At 35.1% G+C, this 27,408-nt stretch overlaps 2 protein-coding genes across 4 annotated transcripts in view; one reads left to right on the forward strand and one right to left on the reverse strand.

Annotated features, from left to right (window-relative positions):
* Positions 1–888, reverse strand: part of TMEM232 (transmembrane protein 232) — a gene marked incomplete at its 3' end in the record, with an annotated part of 213,786 nt that extends 212,898 nt beyond the window's left edge. Inside the window, exon 1 of the mRNA XM_011958287.1 lies at positions 654–888. The remainder of the gene's footprint in view (positions 1–653) is intronic.
* On the forward strand, positions 78–27,408 carry SLC25A46 (solute carrier family 25, member 46). 3 transcript variants are annotated; one of them, XM_011958271.1, is made up of 8 exons: positions 78–189; positions 4,138–4,180; positions 5,818–5,875; positions 8,341–8,418; positions 10,239–10,339; positions 17,490–17,546; positions 18,720–18,777; positions 23,495–27,408. In XM_011958271.1, exons 1-8 carry the CDS (start codon positions 180–182, stop codon positions 24,071–24,073), a joined length of 984 nt encoding a protein of 327 aa, XP_011813661.1. In that variant the 5' UTR covers positions 78–179; the 3' UTR covers positions 24,074–27,408. The 3 variants fall into 3 exon arrangements, with proteins under 3 accessions (XP_011813661.1, XP_011813659.1, XP_011813660.1); XM_011958269.1 differs by lacking the exon at positions 78–189 and adding an exon at positions 932–1,334; XM_011958270.1 differs by lacking the exon at positions 78–189 and adding an exon at positions 932–1,334 and having other exon boundaries at positions 23,738–27,408.

The raw sequence follows: 27,408 nt of genomic DNA on the forward strand, positions 1-27,408 counted from the left end.
GTTGATTATCACTTTCAATCAAGGTTCGCATCTGGAAGATCGAGAACAGCAAGTCAGAGTTCTCTTGGAAAAGCTCTAGGAATCCTGGGCGTCCATCGAGTTGAAGGAACATAGGATGAACCCATGGAAGGCTTCCTCAGATCTGAGGAAGGAGCCTGCCCCAAGATCCCGTGGAGCTAATGAAAACAGGTGGTAGGGGACTCTCTACAGATCTCCTCTCAGTTATTTAATTAGAGGTCCCGATTTTGAAAGATACAACTGGGATTTCAATACCCTGAGTGATTTAGATACATCGGGAAAAATACGACAGAAAACTAGTTTCTTTACAGCCTTAGAAAAGTAAAATCCGTAATTCCTCACTCCATGAGGGCAGTATTCGAGTACGTGGGTTTCTTTCTCCCCCGACGTTCACTTGAACTTTTAAAATGTTTGCTCTGGTGGTCCACAGCACTTTCGCGCTCACTGGGCGGTACCGTATCTCTCAATAGATTTACTCCCAAGTGCGGGAGACAAAGCTAGGTGGAAGGTTACTAACCCTCCACAACTCCAACCTTTACTAGCTTCCTCGGAGCAGGTGAGGCACCAGCCCCGTGAGCACACACTGAGATCTGGGGCGTAGCTGTGACAAGGGGTATTTCTGGCCGAGATCTCACCGGGTAAGCTCCACTCGCGGGTTATCGGCTCCCTCCACGAAGCATCTTTGACCTCCTCCCATGTAGGCCCTATTCCTACACCAATTCTCTTTCTGGAATCTCTTTGGTACCGTGTTTCATTAATCCCACAACCATATTCCCACCTATTCCCTAATAACAACAAAGTTTTAAGGTATAGGTTACCGCCGTGTCTCCCTAGCAACCGTGCCCACTAATGGTTGCCGGAAGAGGCTATAATCACGTGCTCCCAAGACTTCCGGGTTTCTAACGTGACTTCCGGTTGTCAGAATATCCCCCAGACGCGGCGGCAGCCTAGGGGAAGCTGTGTGGTCTTAGGTCGCGGTGGCCCGGGTGGTGGTGGGCTCCGGGCGGGCTCGCGTCATCCTGCCCCCGCTGCAATGCATCCGCGGCGCCCGGACGGATTTGATGGCTTGGGCTACCGGGGCGGTGCCCGGGACGAGCAGGGCTTTGGCGGCGCTTTCCCTGCAAGGTCCTTCAGCACCGGGGCGGACCTGGGCCACTGGGTGACGACTCCCCCAGACATCCCCGGCAGCCGCAACCTGCACTGGGGCGAGAAGAGCCCCCCCTACGGCGTGCCCACCACCTCCACCCCGTACGAAGGCCCCACGGAAGAACCCTTTTCCACTGGCGGCGGCGGCGGTGTGCAGGGGCAGAGCAGTGGTGAGAAGCATGGGGACCGACGCGGGGATGGTGGGTTAGTGGGGCCGCGGCTTGAGGCCTGCAGACCCTGGAAGCGGCGCAGAGGGTCCCGCCTCCTGTTCCTTCTCATCCTATCGCGCGCCACACCCTTTGCCCTCCTTTGTCCTCTGCCCCTGAAGCCGGCCTTCTCCTCCTTCCTCACGCAAATGAATTCTCCTGGATCAATTCCAAAAAAGACATCTGCCTTAGCTATGGAGTACATAGTAGGAATTTTTAGAGGTTTTGGTGTCTCAACTGATGACCAGAGTTAAAAGGAGTTTGGATTATTTACTGTTATCTGATTAACTTTGGCAGCTGTATTTTCTTGATTTAATTAATTAATGAATGTGTTTACTTGTAGTTTTGTGTTCTGAAAAGAGAAGCCTTTCAGCATAAGCAAATTTGGGTTCAAACTTGGTTGTGCCACTCGTAATCTGAACAATTTAACCTCTGTGAGCCCTCAGTTTTCTCATCTTTAAGATGTGTAGAAGAATCCAGTATGGGATACATAGGCTAAAAAAAAAAAAAAAGAATAGTTTCCTTCCTTTTCCTTTTTAAATACAAGAGTTTTATCTGCTTTTCAGATCCCCAGTCTAGAAAGTTTCCTTCCTATAATTTTCCCTTCTGCTTTCTTTCTTCTGACCTAAAAACTACAAGTAAAAGTTAGAAACACCGATACAATTTCAAGATAGGAATTTGGAATCATGACATAATTATTCTCCATGGGATGTCAGAAAAGCTGCAACACTGCATAATGTACATATTTTCAACATCCTTTTTTATTGATAAAGAATAATAGCTACCTCTTTCTATTCTCCTGCAATTGTTAGAATAATAGATTAATGGTATTATTTAATATTAAATTTATTGTAGGTATCGGCTTTATTCTCATTTCCTCGACTTTGACTTGGAAATAAAATAATATTTATTCAACTAGGAAGAATAGACTTTTAACGAATGCCTAGTGAGTAAATGAGGATGTGAAGAAGGATAGATAACTTACCTAGCTAATTGTCATACAATTAGCTTTTTGACTCTTCGCTGTTTTTTGTTTTTTGTTTTTTCCTGTTGTATCGTACTAGTCCCAATACTAGTCCAGAAGAATACTGGAAAGGTTTTACAAGTTATAAATCAAATAATTCAAAAATGCATATACCGTTGCTACACAGTTACCTTCTTAGGCAGTAAAGTTTATGTTTTTATCTTTTCATAAGTTATGCTTTGATGATTACAATGAGGAGGAGTTCCTTGACACAACCAGGGGTTAATTTTGCAGCCGTAACAGGTGTGTGAATGTTAATTTTGCAACAAACTTAGACACCAAAGAGATTTACACAGTAAACAAGAGTAAATCTTCCTAATACCTTCCAGAAAATGTTAGTAGCATTTTCTGTTACTGTTTGGGGATGATCTATACATATAAAAAGTGTAAGGTTGGGCGCGGTGGCTCACACCTGTAATCCCAGCACTTTGGGAGGCCGAGGAGGGCAGATCCCGAGGTCAGGAGATCAAGACCATCCTGGCTAACATGGTGAAACCACAAATTAGCCGGATGTGGTGGCGGGCGTCTGTAGTCCCAGCTACTCGGGAGGCTGCGGCAGGAGAATGGAGTGAACCCAGGAGGTGGAGCTTGCAGTGAGCTGGGATCCCACCACTGCATTCCAGCCTGGGCGACAGAGCGAGACTCCGTCCCAAAACAAAACAAAACAAAAGGGTAAAATCTAAGGTAAAAGTGCCTTAGGTGGGTAAAAGAAGCTTTCTATTTAACTTGTACATTTTTCTAGGGTGAACCGCATAGTTTCCCAGGAACATGCTTAGGTGGCCTTGTTCTGATTGAAAGGGAATAGTGAGGGCAATTGCTTCATTTGAAAGAGAAGAAAGAATTGTAATTTGTGAATATTGTATTATAGTTAGAATTTAATGTCTGGTTCCCTGGGGTTGTAATAGTTCACCACTATGACTTTGAGTTTAGTCAAGAAGACTAAATGCATAGGACATATGTATAGGAATGTTTCCAGCTGTGAACTTTTCCAGTAACACAACAGACATACCATCTGTAGTAGCACATACGTATCCAGTAACCTACTCCGATTAATTAAACAGCTAGCCTCAAACTATTTAAAACTTGAAGAGATGGGGAAGAAGAGAACTGTATTTACCCATTTTGGTTATCCCTAAGTACCCCTTCAAATTAATAATTTAGAGGTGCTTTACTTGCAGTTATTGGTTTAATAAAGTGCTCTCCATCAGTAACAGTGAATAACTAGTTTTTACAGCATAGGAGGTAAACTCGTAGGTAAAATATCAGCTGCAGCCAACCATAGAAAATTTTTTATTTGATTGGAATCAGAAGCTGAAAACTGCTAGCCCTTAGGTTCTGTCTGCATATTTGTTTCATTAGGCCCAGACAGTGTTTTAACAATTTCTGAAATAGTTGTCCAGGACTTCAAAATTGGAAGCTTTTATATAAAATGAGAATATCTTTTTTTGAAAAAATTACAGCTTCAAAACCCTGGGCCCACACTCTCATGTAGCACCAATGAATTGGAGTTAAAGAGTAATTGTGCTTTAAAGACTGTACACCTTGCAATTTGCCACAAACCCTAGCAGAGTGCTTCTTTCATTTAAATTATTTCCCTGGCCCCATCAGAATTTGACTTTGAGGTTTAAATGAACAGCAGGTTAATAAAATACATTTTTAAAAATTGTTTTTAGACTAAACCTAAATATTGGTTATCAGTAATCTTATTTTTTTATTTCTTTTTTTTTTTTTTTTTTACTTTAGAACAGCTGAATAGATTTGCTGGATTTGGTATTGGACTTGCAAGGTAATGTTTTATCTAAAGATGTTTAAAGCTTTTATTTATTTAATTTAGAGTTTTTCTTTAATTTATAATATTAAATGATTATTATTGCTTCCTTTAGCTTGTTTCTTTGAAGCAGCAGCTTAAATTTTGAATAATATTTTGCAGGAAAAAAAAATCATTATTTAAAATATATAATTTGATAGTTTTTCCAGTAAGGATAGACTAGTCATCCAATTTTATAAACACAAAGTAATTTTGTAATGAGTATTGTAATTGTTTTCATGGGTCTATCCAAAGAATAAAATGAAGTGTAATCTTATCTGTCTCCCATCAAAAAAAGTAATTTAGAATGGGGTTCATGAAGATCAAATGACTCTGCTGATAGGAACTTTGTTCATAGGACATTTTCTGAAAGAAATAAAAATTACATGGCATTTAATGATGCCATGTAATTGACATGGCATTTCCCACATCAAAGATATAGAGATCTAGTTTGATTTTATACTGTAGATATTAATATTATGTATTGTTTCCCTTACTTACCTGTTTGCAGATCTGGTTTTCATTCTTTTCATGGGTCTATCCAAAGAATAAAATGAAATGTAATCTGTCTCTCTCCCATCAAAAAAGTAATTGTGCATGGAGGCTTCTCTCTAAATATTCTAATGCTTACAAGATATTTAGCAGCATAGCATCTAGATTGTGTTCATAATCAGTGTTTGGTGATAGCATTACTTTTTTTTTTTAATATCTAACGATCATTTTAAGCAAAGCCTTTAGTCTTGATTATTGTGATCCTTAGAACCATTTTCAAAAATATTGGAATTGCACAAAGCTTACATTTCATGCCATAATGATCACTATAATTTTAAACATTTTAACCAAGAAAAATACTTTATTTGCATTATTGAACCCGAGGGTGTTAATGTCAATACAAATAAAATCTGTGTTTTCCATTCTGCTGGAGTTGTTTTTTGCTTCAATATTTATAATTAAAGCTTTGATTCATTTGATAGACTATTATTACATATAAATATGTGTGTACATGTATTTATATGTCACTCTGAGACCTGAAACCCACAGCTGTAATTGTTTTGTGGGGCACATTCTCAAATCAGAAATTTGATACATAAATATTAGTCAATTAAAATGGTCATTAAGAATCTTATAATTTAAGATTTATACTTAAATTTATACTTAAACCTTATAATTGAAGTGCATCAAAACCAACATTTTTAGAATGGGGTTCATGAAGATCAAATGGCTCTGCTGATAGGAATGTTGTTCATAGGACATTTTCTGAAAGAAATAATTTGCAGCATTAAATGCCATTTAACTGATGTGTCATTTCCCACATTAAACAAACAGAGATCTAGTTTCATCTTACACTACAGACATTACTATTACATATTATGTATTGTTTCCCTTATTTACTAGTATGCAGATCTGGTTTTCATTCATTTCATATTGAATTTTGTTATAGGTAGAATCATTTGCAAACATTTCTAGACATTTTTAAAGATCTGTTTAATTTTTTTAAGAATGGAAAACAAAGTAATGCATGATTCTTCAGGCAAGAATAATTTCAGAAAGATACATGTTGTAAATTTAATTTGTCTCTATGTAGACATACATATATATAAATTATTTTTATATAGTCTCTTTACAGAAAATGTATTGGCACATCCTTGCATTGTTCTACGCCGCCAATGTCAGGTAAATGTCATTTCTGTGATCTTTTGAAGCAATACTTCTGACCCTAATATGAAGGGCAGAACTTACATAAATGACATAAAACCAGGTAATTGTTACTTCATGTGAAATGTTCCAAACTTTTTGGTCTCAAAACCTCTTTAAAGTCTTAAAAAAAATATTGAGGATCCTAAATAACTTTGGTTTATGTTGGTCATATCTGTTGATATTTACCATTTCAGAAATTAAAATTGGGAAAATTTCAATATATCTATATAATTCATTAAAATAATACACCTATTAGTAAGATAATATATTTTTATGAAAGTATTTTGCATTTTTGCAAATATCTTTAACACCTGACATAATAGGAGAGAGCCAGTTTCTCTCATATGCTTCTGCAGTCAATCTGTTGCATCATGTGGTTTTTGAAAGAAGCAAGGAAGTTTAATCTTGTACACATGTGTAGTTGAAAGCAGGAGAGAAGTATATTATATTCTTTTGAGATAATTGTGGGTATTCTTTGCAATTGCACCAAAACTCACTGTGTGGTAGTTTCTTAAAGGTTATTTGCAATGTGAAATCAGAAATCATTTTAGTGAACTTTTTACACTTTGTTACATTAAAAAATCCATTTAATTAGACTGCATCTTGAATAGATATTTTTACTTATGCATGATTCTGTATAATTGTGCATAAGTTATTTGAAAAATATTGACCAAATGAGTTACATAGATCTTCCTGATGTTAAGACATTTGATTATAAAATATCAAAAAATCATCTTCATTAAAAATACTACTGATCTCACTAGAAAAGTCTTTAAGTATTGTCGGCTCTTGATGATGGATATAGATTTTCCAAAATTCTGAGTTTTACTTGAAAATTCAAACTTATCATTGACAATAAATACTGTTAGTTATTTTTGTTTTAATCAACAATCTCACTTTCTTTGTTTTTTAAAATATGTCTGTCCTAAGGGTGAATAGGTATAGTCTGTCAATGAGTTTTTAAGTAAAAATGATGTTCGTGAAAAAAGTGGCTAGTTCAGCTTGCAATTCTATCATACAAGTGCTTTCCTTATGACAGCAATCTTACTTCCTTATGTAACACACAAGATATTAATTAGAAAGAGGATGTGTACTCAAAGGTCAAGGATTCATAAAATTAACATTTTGTTACTTCATCATCAAGGATATCCCTATATGAAGGTTGCTTTTTTCTCCCTGTGGGTAAATGAGGTGAAAAATACTGTAAGTACGAAAATACAGTTTGATAGTGCTGCCTCAATTTGCGCTAATGAGCTGGGAGTTTTACCTACCATTGCTGTTGTACCATTAGTGAAAATGTCAAGACAGCGAAAAATGCAAATGATATCTTACTAATCATTAGGAAAATAATTTTGAACTTGTCAAGCCCCTGAAAGGGTAATAGGACTCTCAGGAGTCAGTGGACCCCACTTGCAAAGTCTGTTATAACCCACTGTTTTTTTATTTGTTTGAGACAGTTTCGCTTTGTTGCCCAGGTTGGAGTGCAGTGGCACGATCTCAGCTCACTGCAACCTCCGCCTCCCAGGTTCACGCCATTCTCTTGCCTCATCCTCCCAAGTAGCTGGGACTACAGGCACCCGCCACCACGCCTGGCTAATTTTTTCTGTTTTTTAGTAGAGACGGGGTTTCACCGTGTTAGCCAGGATGGTCTCGATTTCCCGACCCATGATCTGCCTGCCTCGGCCTCCCAAAGTGCTGGGGTTACAGGTGTGAGCCACCGTGCCCGGCCTGTTATAACCCACTTTCTTTGTAAAGTAATGCTTCCTATATTTGTTTGCTGTTAGAGTTCAAAACAGTATAAATAATTATAAATTAATCTGTTCATGCTTACCACTGAAAAGTGTGTATACAGAAATACCATTAAAATAGCATTGACTGTATATGCCACAGAACAGTATATTTCAGATATATATTTACATTGTAGTAATATTAACATGGAGATCCAATGGACACGTTATATATAAGTAACAAATATATTATTTTTAAATGTTTTATGAAATACCATTAGAATATAATACATTCTAATATTTTATTATTTCACATAATAAATATTGTTTTGACACTCCTCCAATTGATTTCATATACCAGTCAGTTGCCACGTATAGTTTGAAAAATGCTTGCCTAAAATGAACATGAGTTGGGAGATGTAATTCAATTCTTTAAGGCAATACAAATATCAAATAAGACCCTTTTTATTATATAGTCCACAGTACTGTGTGTATTATACATTGGTCTTCAGATTGTATTTATATAACCGTACATACTGTACTTTTAATAGGTTATTTAAAGCACTTTTAAGAGTAATTTTGCTCATGTGTAATTTATGTTGACTTTGGAATTAACTTTTGTTTATACTGCAATTCTACCATATATCTTTCATGGCTCTGTTATTTCTTGACAAAACATTAACAGAAAAAAATCATGAAATATCTTTTTTACAGGTTAATTACCATGCCCAGCATTACCACCTCACTCCATTTACAGTAATCAATATTATGTACAGTTTCAACAAAATTCAGGTGAGAATTTTGTCTATGGATTCTATTAAAGGTTTATATAAGTGTCATTTGGGCTTAGTAATCATTAAAGCAATAATAATTACTTTCAATTTGGTCAATAAAACATCTTACCTGTTGTAGTAAAACCAAAGTAGCACAACAATATGTTTTTGAATCTTTCAAAATTTAATTTAGCAGAAGTACAAATTAATTAACAAAACCACAAAGAGCTGTGCTAAGATGATGTCTCTGCTATCAAAAGGCTCATATTTATTCATGGAGACAAGATCTTAAACAGAAGATTGTGCTGCATAAGATAAAGGCAATATTAGAAGTACAGAATGCTGTCAGAATACAAAAGAGAAGTACTTTATCAAAACTGGGCTTGGGCTCAGTGTATGCCTGGGAAAAACTTTGGGAAAAGAAAGGCCCGAATTGTGTGCTTCTTGTTGAGAAGGCTAACTCTTCCAATGAAGATAGAGAAAAGGTTTTTAAAGTAGATGTGTGAAGGCCGAAAACAAAGAGAGATAATAATGTTTGAGAATGGATTTAATAGAGTACAATGGGAGCTTGAAGTGGGGGTTGAAGAGTAACAGAAAGATGAAAAAGTAGCCAGAGAAGTAAGCAGGATCCAGATTCTAAAGCACCTTCTAAGAACTGCACACTAGATCTTAAAAGCTACAAGAGTACTGTTGAAGATGTTTTAGCCATGACCAAAGTATCTTGAAGAGCTTTGGATTGTTTGGCAATATCTATCAAAATTTAAAATGTATGTGTTCTTTGACTTACTAATTTCACTTCCAGGAACTTGTCCCACATAGATGTGCACATATATATGCAAAAATATATATATACAAGGATGTCCTATGACATTCCATATAATAGACTGGAAATGATTAAATGTCCATCACTAAGGTACCAGTGAAATAATTATGGTTTATTATGGTGAACACCTTGTAACCTTTAAAAATAAGAGGGTAGCTCTGTTTATACTAATGTGGAATGATCTCCAGGATATTTTTTATGTTTCAAGATAATACCACCTGTTAAAAATAAACAAAACAAACATATTTCTATAACATACACACAGAGATATACTTGCATATGCATGGATTACCTTGAGGATAAATTGAAACTGCTGCTGAGGACTGGGATGAAAAGGAGACAGACTTTCAACTGATACCCTATTGCTTCTTTTTAATTCTATCATGTATATCTATTAATAACATAGATAAATAATAGGGGTATTACTGATAGTATTATGCAAAGGGGCAAAACCAGAGACAGTGAAACTTGTAGTCAAATTGATATAAAGTAATAGTGTTAAGTATGGAGAAGAGCATGGATTTGTAAGATACTAAGGGAGTAGAATTTGTAGAACCTGGGGACTGATTAGATAGGAATAGTGAGAGAAAAATATTTTCTAGATATATTATTTGGACACTAGGGTGATGAAGCTGCTATCTAGGGAAATAGGAAATACAGCAGAGAAGGAAAGAATTGGTGTGGTATGAGTGAGTATGACTGGGTTAAGTTGTGGATATGTAAGTTTCAAGTTACCTTGTGTCATCCACAGGACAGGACTAGTGGGGAGTTGAATATATAGATATTAGGGACAAATTAGTTAATCATTAGGGCTTTTAATTAATAGGAATGTTCTTCTCGGCCTAAATATAACTTTAAAATGATATAAAATTAATTTAATTATAGTTCTCTACTAATATTTCTATTAGAATAATGTCTTATTGGAAAATATCTACACAATATCAAGTTTTATTAAGACCTTTTCTGTTTCAAATGTAGGTATTAACAGAAATAACCATGAATTTTGTTCATTTTAGGGACCTAGAGCCCTGTGGAAAGGAATGGGAAGTACATTTATTGTCCAGGGAGTCACACTTGGAGCAGAAGGCATAATTAGTGAATTTACACCTTTGCCAAGGTATCTTTTTTAGCATTTCTTCAGTGCTAGTTTCATGTTGTGATTCGTTTTTAGATTCAGGGGGTACATGTGCAGGCTTATTACATGGGTATATTGTGTGATGCTGAAGTTTGGACTTCTAATGATCCTCTCATCCAACAGTTCCCAATTGTGTAAACATCATACCCAATAGGTAGTTTTCAACCCTTGTCCCCATCCCTCCTCTATTATATTGTTTTAAAAGTAAGTAAAAAATATCTTGAATCTGAAAACTTGTCTGAAGTAACTAAAAGAAGAAACAAAGAATAAAATTAATTATATCTTATTAAATTAGTATGTGATAAAGAAAATGTATCTTGGCTTAGTATTATTGAGATGTATCTTTCAGCTTCTACTGCTATGTGCCAGCAGCTGCCAGCTGAGGAACAAATGTGGGTATGTGAGCAATTCCCGCTCTTTAAGTATTCAGTTTAGTGAAGGAGACACATGTAAGCAAGAAGAGGTAACATGTCCAATGTCATGGGGTTGGACAGTCTAGATAATAAAAAGAAGTGTCTTATGCTCAGAATATTGGGTATGTATGAAATGGAATATGAGGAAAAGAAGCTGAGGTGCTACATTACAATACAATTGTGCCTTTGTAAGTTTATTCTCTATGGGATTGGAATATGTTTCTTTTTTTTAATATATAGATGTTCTGATCAAGATATATTCAAATGGCAGTGTAAAATAAATGGAATAGTATAGACACATTTATGGAGATCTATTGTAATAATCTAGGCAAGACTGAGAAGGTTCTGAACTGTGGAACAGAACAGAAAGGGATGAGCTGGCTAGATATTTCTGAAGTATAATTGATGGTCATTGTGTTAGCTTGGTAATTGGAGATAGGAGAGAATGAGTTGTCAGTAGTGACTGAGATTTCTAGATTGGAAAATGTTAACCAAGAGAAGAAGAAAAAGTTGCAGTAGGGAAGAAGATAAAGAATTTATCTTTCAATAAATGAAGTTGGAGATTCTTGCAAGACATTGAGGGAGGGGAACATGTCTAATATTTGGTTGGAACCATGGATCAGAGTAAAAAAAAAAAAAAAAATTGAAGCAGAGGCAGAGTTTTGGGTATTATGGCATAAAAGTAGCAGTTGAAGCTTAGGATAGATGAAATCACCTAAGGAGAAAGTGTAGATTAAATGAACAAAATGGACCAAGGACAGAATCCTAGGCGTACATGTGTGCCATGTGTGTGTTGGGCGAGGGTCGGGGGGATAATTGGGGGAGATAATGAGATAAATTAGAGAGGTCCTCAGAACAAATTGGAAATAGCATAAGATGTAGGACAATCATGTTCTTGAAACCAAAAATGAGAGAATTAGAATTGTAGATACATTTGAGAGAGAGGGTAGAGAAATTAGGGAAATTTGCTTTCGGGTGTCTCTTCTCTCTGTGAAGCAGGATACAGGGTTATTTGGTGAAAAAATGATAAGCACTGGTGTTGTAGTAGAAAAGCATGAGAGGAATGATACACATTTGGGACAATCATAATGATGGGTAACAAAGGAATCTTACAAAGAGTATATGAAAGGAATGTTAATAGGTAATATTGGAAATTAGAAATTTTTAAGGTGCTATTTGACATTACTCTGTGATTTTCTATATCAGCACTATATTTTTGTATATCATCCTATCGATAATGTTAAAGGCTTTGGAATGGTTTGTTAATCCAAATTTATTGTCTGGCAGGGTGGATTTTTTGGATTGTTAAAGAAGTGAGATAGTTGAAGGCATAGCTACTAGTGTAACACGTATGCCCAATGTTGGGATTTAGTCCTTATAGGGAAGGAAATGAAAGCAAGAGAAAATGATATTAAGCTTTTTTCCAATGTGATTTCTTTTGAAGGACCTCATAGTCTTGAAGTTCCTTAAATAAAACTTTGCTAAAAGGTTTGAAACAAAACAAAGATTAGAAAGGTCGGCAACATCTGGGTAGCTCAGTTTCTTGTTTTATTCTTTAAAAATCTGTATTTCTTTGTTTTGCTAACTATTCACTTTATTGCTTTTATATCACTAGATAAGATCTCAAGTTAGTACTTATAGTCAAATATTCTTGAAATTCTCTAACAAACAGTTCTATAAAAAATTAACAAAAATGCAGGAAATTCCATTTGGTAGAGTGAAAAAAATTCAATGCAGTTGTTCCTTGTATCTCTGGGGGGATTGATTCCAGCACCCCCAGTGGATACAAAAATCCAGAGATGCTGAAGTCCCTTTTATAAAATGGTGTTGTATTTGCATACAACCTGTGCACAACCTCCTGTATACTTTAAATCATTTCTTGATTCCCTATAATACCAAATGCAATGTAAATGCTATGTAAATTGTTGTTGTTGTGTATTGTTTAGGGAATAATGACAAGAAAAAAAAAAACTCGGTACACATTCAGTACAGCTATCCCTTTTATAAATAAATATTTTAAATCCACAGTTGCCTGAATCCATGTATGTGGAACCCATGGGTATGGAGGGTTGACTGTATTTGCAACTGGAACACTATTGGTTCAGGTCCTGGCTATTTCACTTTTTATTTCTGGGACCTCAGGCAAGTAATGTTGCCTCTCTAAAGCAGAGATGAAGGAATAACATTAATTTCAGGTTACAGGGAAGAAAAAAATAGGAATGGGAAGGCTTAGGACTTTATAAAATTTTATCATCTAACTTTCTTAGTAGACAGACATGTCAACTGAGTGAGAATATATTTTCATCATTTTAAATCTTTAAAGAAGACAAAATAGTAACCTCTGTTGCATTGTTCTACTTGGATAATTTTGGTGATAAGCCCCACTCATTAATTCATTCATTTACTTAGCTAACATTTCCTGAGTACTTACTATGTGCCAGGTTCTATGCTAAAAACCGGTTTACAATGAGGCAAGGAAACAAAAGGTAACTGTTGCCAGGAAGCTCAGAATTTAATAAAAGTACATTCACTAAGAACAATAATTCCATTAATGAATAATTGCAAATTGAAATTTGTTTTCTGAAAGAAAAGAATATTGTTCTATGAAAGTATTAAAGGGCTAGAAAGTGTCCCTAGTAACATGACACTTAAGGTAGATCAGAGTGGTAATTAGGAGGTACATACCAATTTGTATAAAAATGCTGTTGCAGTGGGGGAGCATAGAGAATTCAGGTGTAACTGAGAGAAGGCTCAACATGACTGGAGCTCTGGCCAGGGGTAAAGTACAGAGCAGGTGGGAGCCAGAACATGTGTAGCCCTGCAGGCCATTATAAGAATATTGAAGAGGTTCAGTAAGGTCAGTGACATCAGGTTTGTTTTCAAAGGGTCATTGTAACTGTAGATGAAAAGGTTGCATGGGGACCGAAGTGAATAAAAGGAGACATCTTAGTATTCTATTACAATAATAAAGGTGAGAAATGATAGTGGCTAAGATCAGGCTGGTATCTTTTGAGGTAGAGGTAAATGGATAGTTTTGAAATATACTTAGGTCAAATTGAGGGAATTTGATGATGATTTAGGAATGGTAAATGAGAGAGAAGGCAGTATCAAGGGTGACTTCTTGTATTTGGGCTTGTGTAACTAGTTGTCAAATGAAGCTGTTTTTTGAAGTATAGTGTGAATATCTTTTAAAAAATTATTTATTCTTCTTTGGGCAGATTTGACCTTTCCTATTAATGGGAAGAAGGCAGAGTTGTGGCAAACAAGGTCACTAAACATTAACTAAAAGCAGTTCACAGAAGCTACTACATAAGGAGGATGAGCTCTGAGGTCTCCTAGCCTGGGGTTTTTTAATTGCATAACAATTACTAGGTAGAACAGGGGAGATAGTATAGATATGCCAACATTTAGTTTTTTTATAAAGTTTATGATCAAATCAGAGAGAAAAACAGCAGATCTCTAGTGTTCATTAAATCAGCAAATTTATAATTTCTCAGTAGTATTACTTCTTAACAAATTATTTATTACCCAGGATCATCACGTGTGATCTCTTTACCTACTGCTAAACCCTTCCCAATCCTCTCCCCCAGTTGGAGTGAGTTAAACCATGTGTCGTTCTACCCCACAGTACCCTTTACTTAATTTACATGTGGCTTTTTTCATACTGTTAACGTCAGGTAGGAGTTCCTGTAACCAAGGCCACCTGTGTGGTTCAGTCTCTCACAAAACCCATTTGGTTCAACTCCAACTTAGTTTAGACTCATCACACATTTGTGGTTATACCACTGTAAACATCTTGTAGTCTTCCTCCAACAGTTCCCTCTGAATCTGCTTATTTTAAACACATGTTATTTTAAACACAATGAAATCGTCCTCAAATTCAGTAGATTTCCTTTCTGATTAACAGTTCCTCAGTAGGGAACACTGAAAGAGTTTAAGTAGAAAAGAAATATTTTAAGCTGGACTTTAGGACAAGTGCATTTTCAGTTCTTTTATCATATCCACACGGAGTAGTAGGCACATGATATGGGGCTGGCATATAATGAATTCTTAACTGAAGGTAAATTGATTTTGGAGATTTTGTAGTTCTAACCCTAGGTATGAGGGTCCCTAGGGAGGAAGGATACCCTATGGTGGAAGAAGAGGGCCTGAACCTTAGGAACTCCAGCAAGGTGTGGCTGGGTTAAGAAAGGTGATCCTGAAAAGGAGTCAGGAGAGACCAGAAGAAGGCAGGATAACAACCAACAGAGAATGGGCTAGTGGAGTACAGGGGCAAAGAGTGCTTCAAGGAGAGAAGAACACGAGGCTCTGATGGCTGCTGAAATGTCAAATAAGGTAGAGACTTAAAAACGTCCATCGGATTTAATGACATGGAGATTATTGGAGACTTTGGCAAGAGCTGTTTTTGTTCAAAACCAATCTGAAGTGGGTTCAGAGATGAATGGGAAAGTACAGATGTGGAAACAGCAAGTTTAGAACTTTGTCTCTGACTAGGATTGATGAAGAGAGGTAACTGGAAGATGAGGGGTTTAGGGTAGGTTGGGGGAAGTTTTGGTTTTTTTTGTATGAGGATAGCTATTTGACCATTTGAAAATTAAAGACTGCTAAATTAGAGTTATTTTAGAATTTTATTGCTTTTTGTGTTGATTATGCATAGAAGTATGTATTTTGATCTGTTAAATGAAAAACTAGACTGTTTTGAGAAAAGCAAGGTACTCGAATAAATTTTATTGATTTTTTTTTGCTCATTAGCAAGGGCATTTTTTGCTTGAAAATAGTTCATTTAGATATGTTTATATGTTTGGTATTTGATAATTAATTATACAAAGGTTTCATGACAAGATTTTACATTTACCCTCAACTGAAACTTTTAAGTATGCTTATTTAAATTTCTAGAGCTGTAACAGTAAATTTTACCCATTTTATAAAGTAGTAGAGAACAGATACAAGGAAGAGTCCCAAAAACATTTTTTAAATTATTTGGTTTTAAATCTCCTTTTCTTTTATCTTAATGATCTTAATAATTAGCAGTAGTCATCAAAGGGGAGGTAACTCAGAATTGACAGTTGTATTTAAAGGGGAGGCTATCCAGTCCTTAATGTTTACCACAATTTTATACTTAAACTTGATATCATCATAAACTGTGGTAATACTTTCTGAGGCTATGAGTATTAGCTGTGCCAAGATGATTTACAAAGCATGTAACATATTTTGTTTTATAATCATAAAGTAACTTTCCATAAGATGGGAGGCCTAATCTATTTTTTATGTTTTTCGACTTAACCATTGAATAATATGATTTCAGCTACATTGTGTTGTTCAGGCCAAATAAATATGCTGATAGTAATTTAATCAGAGTTTGGCCCAGAAGGTACTCTAAGGTCTTAGAAATCAGGGGTAGTTGTTCTATTGTCTGAAAGTCTCTGATGTATGTACTCCTTTATATGCTGTTGTTTTTCAAATTCAGTCATTTGAAATAGAAAACATTTTTCTAGAGTCCTGTTGTAGCCATGATGGAATGAGTACCAATTCCATCAGAGGAACTGGTGGTAGCAAGTCTTATCTTTATTTTGCACTTCCCTGTCTGTTTTTTTTTTTCTCTTTTTCTTTTCATTTTTCTCCTATCTCCGCTGCCCTTTTGTTTTTTTCTTCTTATTTACATTTTTCTTTTTTTTTTTTACTCTCTGTAATCTTGACTCTTTTTGGACTTTTCTCTTGATAGAACTTACTCCCTTTTTTCCCCTTTGGTTCTATTTCATTTCAGCTTGCCTCCCTCCCTCCCTCCCTCCCTCCCTCCCTTCCTCCCTTCCTTCTTTCTTTCTTTTTTTTTTTCTTCCTTTTTTTTCTTTCTTTTCTTGTTTTCCAAAAGTAACCAAACTAGCAGACAGTGCACACAATCCTAGACCTTGGTTCCAGACCTGGCATTTTGCCTGTTTCCTTTGAACATTTCCCTGTGATCTTTTTGACCCTGATTTTTCTCATCAGTAAGACAAGTGTGACAATATCTCCTCTGCTTATCTCACAAGATTCTTCTTTGTATCAAATAAGATGAGAGGCAGTACAGACAGAGAGTACAGAGGTTTAGAACACAGTTCCACAGTAACTGGTTACTTCGGTTTGGGTAAGTTATTAATCCCCTCTGATCCTATCTCCTCATCTATGAAATGGAGAAAATGGGGTTATTATGAAGATTAGAAATAGTTCATGCAAAGCACTTTGCATAGTAATGGCATTTAGTAGGTGCTCACAAAGATAATAGAATATAATGGTCACAAAATTATGTAATTGTACTAAGTAAAGATCCTTCGAAAATTAGGTACTACATAAATGTAATGTGTCAGCCTGCATTAGAGTTACTTAATTTTTAAAAACAATTCCCATTCTTATATAATTTGTAAAGCCTTTTAAAATCCTGTTCTTTGTTTCCATATCTATTCTCTTTCTTTTAACCTATCATCTTAATTTTCTTCACTTTCTCATGTGCCTCTTTGCTTCTCTGCCAGTCCCTTCTATCAGCACATACGAAAACACCTTGTATTTTTTTTTCTCTTAAAGCATCACAGTTGTTTACACTGTGTTCCAGAAAAGAAAATGTTCACCATTAGAATATATTTCTCCTACAGATTAAAAAAAATTAGAAGTTGATTACTGTTTTGAAAATTGCACTAATTCCAGATGTTTTAAGTAACATGGCTTTTAAGTTTATTTTTATGTTTTAGGGAGGTTTTACATAAATGGAGTCCTAAACAAATAGGAGAACACCTTCTACTGAAATCGTAAGTATCAAAAAATGGCATTTTTATTGGACATTTTCACTAATTTTTATAGTATTAAAACTGGAAACAAATCTTATTAAATAACTGTAGAGAAGGAAATTAGAGCAGTGAAATGTTTGTGGGACTAGAACTTCAAAGGACAAGTAACAGAGTTTAGGAATAAATCTTGAAATATATATTATCTTTAAAATAAATCTTACTAATTTGAAAGGCTGGAATCACAGACTAATTTTGTGTACATATTCTTAGGAAGTTAGCATGAGTCTTCCATTTATTTAACCCAGATTTTCAAGGAAAGTATAACTGTTTTATTGTTAATCAGAGATAGTAATGTATTTGTATGGTGATGAGCAAACCCAAAAAACCTTAGTGACATTGAAATGTAGTCCTAAAGGCACTTAGTGATTTTACAACGGTAACCATTTTTGTAGATTAGAATTTTATTCTTCACTTTTTAATTTTTTTTTTGAAGATTGTGAATTGGAAATCCCCCAGCTTGCTGGCTCCCTCAATGGGACATTCCAGCACATTATTACTTAGTGATGTTCCATTCACCTTGAAAACCACTACTTGCCAGGACCTGGCCCATAAGGGTTAGGTAAGTCCCACCTTGATATTATTTTGAATAACTATATTTTGCAGGCTTGCAAAGTTGTAATATTACTATGTCTAAATATTGGTGATAGAAAACAACTTTGCAAAGCTGTATAATGTTGTTTTTTTAATAATAAAAGGGGACTTCACTCACCATTTGAAGACTGGCCTAACTCTGCTGGATGGGAAATCTGGGAATTGATATAAAAGGATAGTAACAGAAAAGTTTACTTGCTCAAATATCATTAAAAACGCAAACTATGGAACGGATCCTTCATCCTAAATTTTAAGTTTTAGATTTATAGGCTGCATTACCTATGTGTAGGTAGAAGTCCAATCTATTTTCATTGCAGGCTGTCCTTGTTTTGTCATTTGATTTTTTCATTTCGGTTGAATAAAGCATCCTATGTTACAGGTTTCTGAAGTTAGAATTTTTAGGCTATAGGTATTAATAGAAAACGTTAAAAAGATTATTCTAGCCTGACTATAAATTATGTTGACATATTAAAGCAGATATTAAAAAAATTCGTATAAGCATCTTGTTTCAGTATACTGATAAATTTGTTTTAATTTCTATAGCCTAACTTACGTGGTGGCAATGCCTTTTTATTCAGCAAGTCTGATTGAAACAGTGCAGGTGAGCTTTTGTTTTACTGTCATTCTTTTTATTTAAGAATAGTTTTTGGACTATTCAGTATATTGTATATACCTAATATTTCAGCAGAAAATGTTAAGACTATGTCTAAAAATGTTTATTTTATAAATATCACAGTTATATCACACATTGCTTGTCTGTATATTTCCATTGCAATCTTAAGTCACACTGCTAGTTTTAATTATTTTTGTCCTTTCCGTAGGCAACTATACTCTTCATTTAGACATCTCAGAACACAGCCTATAACTTGCTCTGAAAACAAAGAATCTATAAACTTTTTAAGGCCCTTACATACAACTCAGATGGTTATGGCTTATCATTGGACAGTAAATTAAAAATTACCTGAGAATAAACATGTTGGATAATCATCCAAACAGGAAGCAGGTTGTCCCCACAGGTAGTTTACTGACAGGATTCTTTTTAAATATGCCTTTAAGTAACATTTGATACTATTGGGTGTGGTAAATACTACAAAGCTGAAGCAATTTTCTGCTAGCACTTTAAATTCTGTTTGCTTGTGTTACTATTCCTAACCACATGGTGGCACTTCAAGTACATTTAATTAAATGTCTTACCCTCCTTCCTACACTTAAAACTGTAAGATGAAGGTAGTTTTTACTTCACCTGTATACAAAATCCCACTATTTTTACACATGTCTTCTATTTCTACATCAGATCCTCTAGCATATTCTTTTCTCTAGTATATGTGAGTGCCCTCTCTGTAGAAACTCCCACTGGATCAGCCTTTGCTCTTCTAATTACTCTTTTCTACCTTGTTTCTTTTCTGGCTGTATCATTCATCTTTGATTTATTATTATTATTATTTATTATTATTATTATTATTATTATTATTATTTCTGTTAGAACTAACTTCAGTTAACTGAAGTTAATGTCTTACGACCCAAATAATACTTTCCCTCCTTCCCCTTGCATTTGGCATTGTGTTAAATAAATGATACAATTTTTGTATGGTGCTATAGAATTTACAGAGTTGTCACTTGTATGAGATAGCCTCATTTTAAAGATAAGGGAAAAATGGCAGGAAAGTAATTATTTAAGGAAAAACAACTAAGCAGAATGATTTATTGGGGAAAACAACTTTTAGCTTGAGACAGACCCATTATCACATTTCTCTGCTTAAATTAGACCTGGGACTTTAGACAGATTTCTTACCTTTATAATTTTCTTATCCATAAATTGTGAATAGTATTTTAATAACTGAGGTGTAACATTGAATGAGTTATTTATGTAAGTGCCCAGCTCACTATGTGATAGGATTTGTTCTGTGTATGTGTTTTTTTTTAACCCAGTATTTACCTCTTGTTTCCTGCTTCAGGTTCCACCTGCTAACGCCTTTTGATTTCTTTTGTCTGCTTTTCTAGAACTCTTTTTTCTTCAGATTTCTCTCTCTTGAACATCTTTTTTCAATAACCCCTTTGCCATCTCTTCTATTACACCTTAAGGCTCAATTCTTTTTTTTTTTTTTTTTTCTTGAGATGGAGTCTCGCTCTGCCGCCCAGGCTGGAGTGCTGTGGCCGGATCTCAGCTCACTGCAAACTCCGCCTCCCAGGTTCACGCCATTCTCCTGCCTCAGCCTCCCGAGTAGCTGGGACTACAGGCGACTGCCACCTCGCCCGGCTAATTTTTTGTATTTTTTAGTAGAGATGGGGTTTCACCGTGTTAGCCAGGATGGTCTCGATCTCCTGACCTCGTGATCCGCCCGTCTCGGCCTCCCAAAGTGCTGGGATTACAGGCTTGAGCCACCGCGCCCGGCAAGGCTCAATTCTTGACCCTCTGTTTTTTTATCCTATACTCATTATTCTGAAAGAGCTAATTTATTCACAGGAATCACTTTAGTTCTAATCTTATGTGAGTTAAATCTTCAGACTCAACTTATAAAAATAATCTCATCTGTCCCTCTAAAAATTAACTTCCTTTAGAACCTCTTCTCCCTGGCAATATATTAATGATAGTATTGTTATCTTCACACTAAAGACTCAAAACTTTAGTTTTTATTTTAGGAAAGATTTTATTTTTACATTTCTTTCATTCTTCATAATTACCCAGTCATCATGAACTTTGTAGTGATCTATTTCTTCATTAAGAATCCTTGAGGCCTAGGTGGGTGGATCATGAGGTCAGGAGTTCGAGACCAGCCTGGCCAACAAAGTGAAATCTCATGTCTACTAAAAATACAAAAATTAGCCGGGCGTGGTGGTAGGCGCCTGTTGTCCCAGCTATTCGGAAGGCTGAGGTGGAAGAATAGCTTGAACCCGGGAGGCAGAGGTTTCAGTGAGCCAAAATCATGCCACTGTACTCTAGCCTGGGTGACAGAGTGAGGCTTTGTCTTACAAAAAAAAAAAAAAAAATCCTTATACTAGTCCCCGCATTTTAAAAGTCAATTCTGTGTACTCATACAAGATTGTTTTTAAGTTGCAATGCTTATATATCCTTTTACTGATTAAGGATTCATATTGACTCATATTCCCTAAAATCAACTTCAGACTTATTATAGTTTTAAATAAAGGTTAATTACATCACTTTACCTTTCAGATTATCTTCCTTAACTGCTAAACTTTAAAGGAAAAAAAAATTCATCAACTATTTATTGAGTACTTGCTTGTGTCACGTACTGTGATAGACCCTGGGGATACAACAGCAAACAAAAACAAATTGCTCTGCTCTCATAGCACTTATATTCTTATGGGGAAAGTAGACATAAACAACTAAATATAAGGTATATTTCATGGTGATTAACTGCTAAAGAGAGCAAAAATAAAGCAAGGAAGGCAAATAGGATGTGTAATGGGTGGGGGGGGCAGTTAATATTTTTTTAAGAAGATAAGTAAAGGCCTCACTGAGAAAGTGACATTTGTGTAAAGATCAACATGGATATTTGTGAGAATATTCTAAGGGAAGGCAAGTGCAAACACCCTTACATGGGACTGTGTCATGTGTGTTGTGTCATACATGCTTGAGAAGTAGGAAGGATGCCGATATGGTTGGTGCTAAGCACAAAATAAGCAAATGTTGAGTATTTAGAGGGAAAGCAAGTACAAAAACTGTTAAGTGGGACTGTGTCATGTGTGTTGTATCTTGCATGCTTGAGAAGTAGAAAGGAAGCTGTTATAGTTGGTGCTAACTAAGCAAGGGGGGAATACAGGAGATGAGGCCTGAGTGGTAAGAGAGGACCAGATTATACAGGACATGGTAAATCATTGTAATAATTGGGCTTTTGTTTGGGAAGGATGGAAAGTCTTTGATAGGTTTGAGCAGAACGGTGGTGTGATCTGGCTTACATCTTTACTAGGATCTCTTTGACTGTTGTATTAAAAATAAATGAGCGGGAAGAGGTCAGGGTCAGAAGTAGGAAGATGGATTAGAAGGCTAGGCAAGCTCATTGTGGTCTCATAGTTTTAAATATCTATTTCCTAAAGACACCTACATTTATAATACAATACTTCTCCACTTACAATGGGATTACATCCCAATAAACCTGTCATAAATTCGAAAAATTATAAGTTGAGATATCGTCCAAACCATCTGTAGGTCCATTGTGTACCTTTTTCCTATAATTTCTATTTTGAACTCCATTTGGAGTTAATTGACTTAACATTTCGGAACTCTTGATCTTCACCAGATTGCTACTCTGGCAGTTTTTCAACTCAATAAAAGGCAATGCTATTCCCCCCAGTTCCTCTGTACAACAACCTTGGGGTTATCCTTGACCCTTCTCTTGCATACCCCAAATGCAATTCACCAGTAATTCCCATAGACTTTGATTTTAGGACAAAAGCACAATTGAACCACTTTACTTCTGTTGCCACCTTCTAGTCCAAGCCACCATCATCCCTTTACTGGATGATTCCAGTAACTTTTGAACTGGCTTTTCAACTGATCTTGTCCTCCTTTGCACAACAGCCAGTATTCTTTTAAAATATAAATTATGTCATGTCCATCTTCTGCTTAAAATCAATCAGTTATTTCCCATGTGACTAGAAGCCAAAGTCTACAGAGCAGTCTATAAGGCATGATATAGCCCCTGGCTACCTTATAAATTTCATCTGCTACTTTTCTGCAGTCATTGCTGCAGCCAAAGTGCCTTTTAGCAAGTTCTTTTCTATCTATCTATACCTTGGTAATCCATATCAAACTTTCTTATTCATATCCCCAAAATTCTACAAAAGCAGACATTGCAGGTGATAATGAGACTAACATTTATTGAGTGACTCCTGAGTGCCAAGCCTTTTTTCATTTAATATTCACAACGACCCTGTGCATGAAAAGTAGATAATGGTCATTTCCATTTTTGTAGGATGGGAAACTCTGCTTAGGAGAAGTTAAGTAACTTGACAATGGTTGCATAGTCAGTAAGTAATGGAGGCAGGATTTAAACATGTTTAAGAACTATAAGCACCATATTGTCTCCTTAAGCATTACATAGTTATTGCCTTTCCACACCTACATATCTCCCTAGTCTCCCTACCCCAATAAGATTAGCTCCCAACTTCACTGATAGCAATTTTATGAGATTTTATTTGAAAAAAAATCTGATGCCTAGATAACAGTTAAAGTCTGCAAATCATGGATGTTTCCCTCTTCAGTCACTACGTTAGGATTTAAAAGGAACCTAGAAAGAGTCCTTTTTCCGTGGCAAAATAAGCAAATGTTAAGTTTTACTTATTCATTTTTATTTCAGAGTGAGATAATTCGAGATAATACTGGCATTTTGGAATGTGTTAAAGAAGGAATTGGAAGAGTGATAGGCATGGGAGTGCCTCACAGCAAACGACTTCTTCCGCTTCTTTCCTTGATCTTCCCTACGGTGCTTCATGGAGTTCTTCATTACATCATCAGCTCAGTTATTCAGAAATTTGTCCTACTAATTCTAAAGAGAAAGACTTACAATAGCCACCTAGCTGAGAGCACTAGCCCTGTGCAGAGTATGTTGGATGCTTATTTTCCAGAACTTATTGCTAATTTTGCTGCCAGTCTTTGTTCTGACGTTATACTTTACCCATTGGAAACAGTTTTGCACCGCCTTCACATTCAAGGAACACGCACAATAATTGACAATACAGACCTTGGCTATGAAGTGCTTCCAATTAATACACAGTATGAGGGAATGAGAGACTGTATCAATACCATAAGGCAGGAGGAAGGAGTGTTTGGTTTTTATAAAGGGTTTGGTGCTGTTATAATACAGTACACACTGCATGCAGCTGTTTTACAGATTACCAAAATTATTTACGCTACACTTCTTCAAAATAACATTTGAGATTTAGGTTCCCTCACTGAGTAGTCTGGAAGATACAATCTGGATAATTTGCTATAAAGTTATGAGGGACAAAAGTGAAATACTGGGGAAGAAAATGGATTGGAAAGTAAAATTGGTACAAAAGCCCATGCTGATTATCTTGACTTTGTTTTTTAAGGCATAGGTATATATTTTGGATCAAAACTCTTCCAAATTTGAAAACTCAGTAAAAATAACACTTATTAAATTCTAGTTAGTGTAGCACTCATGGTGAAGTAAACATGATCCTAGGCTGAAGCAAAATTTTATTACAAAATCTAAAAACTTTATAGAGTTGAATCTATTTCATCTGACTTAAATATTCATTAAATGTTTATTTTACCTTCTAGGTTGATGTTGGTATAGTATCCTTAATACAGTGTAGTGTGTTAATGTCCTTAATACAATCGGGAGGTTTTTACCTTTAAGCAAATAAATGACATCATTATTGAAAAAGACTTAAGGGATGATTAGATTTGGCAATCTGTAAGCAGGAGTAAAAAGGTTTTAAATTGCATTGTCCCTATATAACTATCTTAATGGCTATATATATTTATTTTATAAAGCCATTTATGTACACACATGTAACTTGGAATTTCCTTCATCCCTACACGTTTTCTACACTTACATCACCTTATTGCATAAAACGAAGTCATGCACTTTCTACTTGAATATCAAAATATCAAAAGCCAAGGTACCCAAAAGATGCAAGTCAGAGACAACATCCTTGTCCATATCCAAACCCAGTGTTTCAGTGCTAGCAACTTAATTTATCATACATTTATAGAGTTTGGTTTGCTTTGCTACTTGTGTGAATCATCGGACTGTTTTTAGAGCCACTCTTAAGAGAGAATATAAAAAATCATGACAATTACTACTGTTTCCACATTTACAAATTGTGTACTTAAATGAACCTCATTTACCTTTTATGTCTGAATGGCTTGTCTGAGAGGAAACAAAATTAAAATTCATCTGGGAATTTGTGCCTCTTGTCTACTATATAGTCATCACTAGATAATGCCTTCCGTTTTTATTTTCTTTCAGTTTTTGCTTTAAATTTTGTTTTCCAAAATAGATGTACATGGAGGGAAAAGCAATTATTCTTATCACCTTTTATTTAAACTTCTTTAGGTGAATACTGAAGAAAAATCCAAACCTTAAAGGAAATATGCCCTTGTGTTTTATGGGTGGGGAAAAAGTACATTTCAACATATAATAAGCAACAAAAATTAATCAGTTTAATAAAAACATTTTGTCTGTTCCTAAATGTAATTTGGTGGGTTAAGCACTTTGTATAGTAAAATGACATGTGTTTGCTGTATCATTAGACATTTTAAAGTTTTATTTCTTCACATGGATAATCACAGTTGTATCATGAACCATTTAGCTCTCTGAAGCACAGTGACTTTGCACTGATACTGTCCAACCAAGAATGCATAGTAACTGAAATTTTACTTGCTAAATGTCACAGAAATGGTTACTTTTTGCAAATAGTAGTGTTGGAACAAAAAAGTGATATCCAAAAAGTGTAAAAACAGTAATAGGTAGCAAATCTCTCCTGTGTGTGTGTGTGTAGTTACTCAAACACCTACATTTTCCATTTTTAAATTCACCGAGGGGGGAAATAAACACCACTGATCACATTTTATATTTTATGGTGAATATTTTAGATTAAGGTTTACTTTGTCCAACCAATAGCGTTTAAATTGCTTTCAATTAATATAGTTTCAGATAAGAGTAAACCAGAAAATTTCAAGTTTGAAAAATTTCTAGAAAAGAATCTGAATAGAATCAAGTATTTACTAATGAAAATCCATAGGATCCTTTATTTAGCTAAAAATTAAATATTTCAGGATATTTGTTGAAAGTTAGCTGAAAATAGTCACATAAATTCATTTTATTGTGGAATAATTATCAGACTGATAGGCTGAACCACACACAAGTAAGGTTGATCTTATTTTCCTTTTTGGAGAAAGGGAATACAAATTAACATTAAAATTGAAACATAGGAAGTAAAATATGAATAATTTTTTTACTACCATTCCAAATTAGTTGAAACAAAATCTTGAACGGTCAAGCACTTAAATTTAAGCTAGCCAAATATGTTGCACTGAATTTTGAAAAGAGTGACTGAGATAACCATAAGATACACTCTTTCCCTTTTTAAAATTGTTATTTTTCTTTAACATAGGTGCCAACTCAAATATACATGGGCTACACTTCTTAAGATAATAACAGCTCAAAATAATATTTTTTAATTCAATGGAACTAACAGCATTATGAAAAAGATTCTATTAAACGTTCCACAGGCCCATTGGTCCTCTTACATAAGCCAGATTTTGGCCACTGAGCTTGTGATACACTTGCCTTACATTGTAGGGTTTCTTAATTTGAGTCAAGTATACTGAAAGCAATTAAAAACTGGTAAATATTAATTTACTATGTAAAGTGAACTTGTGAATTAATTTACTAAATACATGTATGTAGACCTTCCTGAAATGCCATTCTCAATTTTATTTTGTAGGCTCTTAAAAAAATTATCTGGGTTAATAAGGTTATCTATTAAAGCCTCCAAAATCTCAGCATGAGATGTTATAAATATGAAATAGTGGAAACAAGCTAACTTGAAAATGGGTATTTGATACCTCAGCTGGTGTTTTCAGAAACATACAGAACTGGAGAGGTGAGAACTTGCTTACTTTGGCAGATGTACCTGACTACTCACAACTGTCTTTTTAGCAGCAGCTTTGTTAAAACTGCACAAAGCATTCACTTTATTGAGTACAAATGCTGTAGTGTTTCTACCTAAGTATTAGTATCTCTGTTCATGAAATGAAAAAAAAAAAATGATGCTTTATATTTGTTGTATGAACTAAGGATGTGGAGGATGTTTGTCCACTGATCTTTTGAAACAGAAAAGAATACTTTGTCAGCTTCTAATAAGGTAGCCAGGTTTGAATTATTTTCAAACTTTATATAAGCAAATAAAATCTGTTGGTAACAATTCACATTGCACTAGAATTTGAATGATACCGTTGTTGGCATTTCTGTTTCTCTTTCAAGTAGTTGTAAATAATCTCCTTTTCTCACATAAACTAAATGTGTAATGTCTTACTCTTGAGTCATTTAGTATCAGTGATAATGGTACCAAGTTGTATAGCAGAGTAACAAAATCATGATTTGACAATTAAATTTACATATTGCCTCACCTAGAGATGTTTTGTCTGTATGATTTTTTTTTTTTTAAGTTTGTCTTACTTTAAATGTTTTGGGTAAATTGTGTAATATGAAAAGTTCAATAAAATGTTGAAATAAAA

This window comes from Colobus angolensis, unplaced genomic scaffold (genome assembly GCF_000951035.1).
Source record: "Colobus angolensis palliatus isolate OR3802 unplaced genomic scaffold, Cang.pa_1.0 Scaffold465, whole genome shotgun sequence".
NCBI lineage: Eukaryota > Metazoa > Chordata > Mammalia > Primates > Cercopithecidae > Colobus > Colobus angolensis.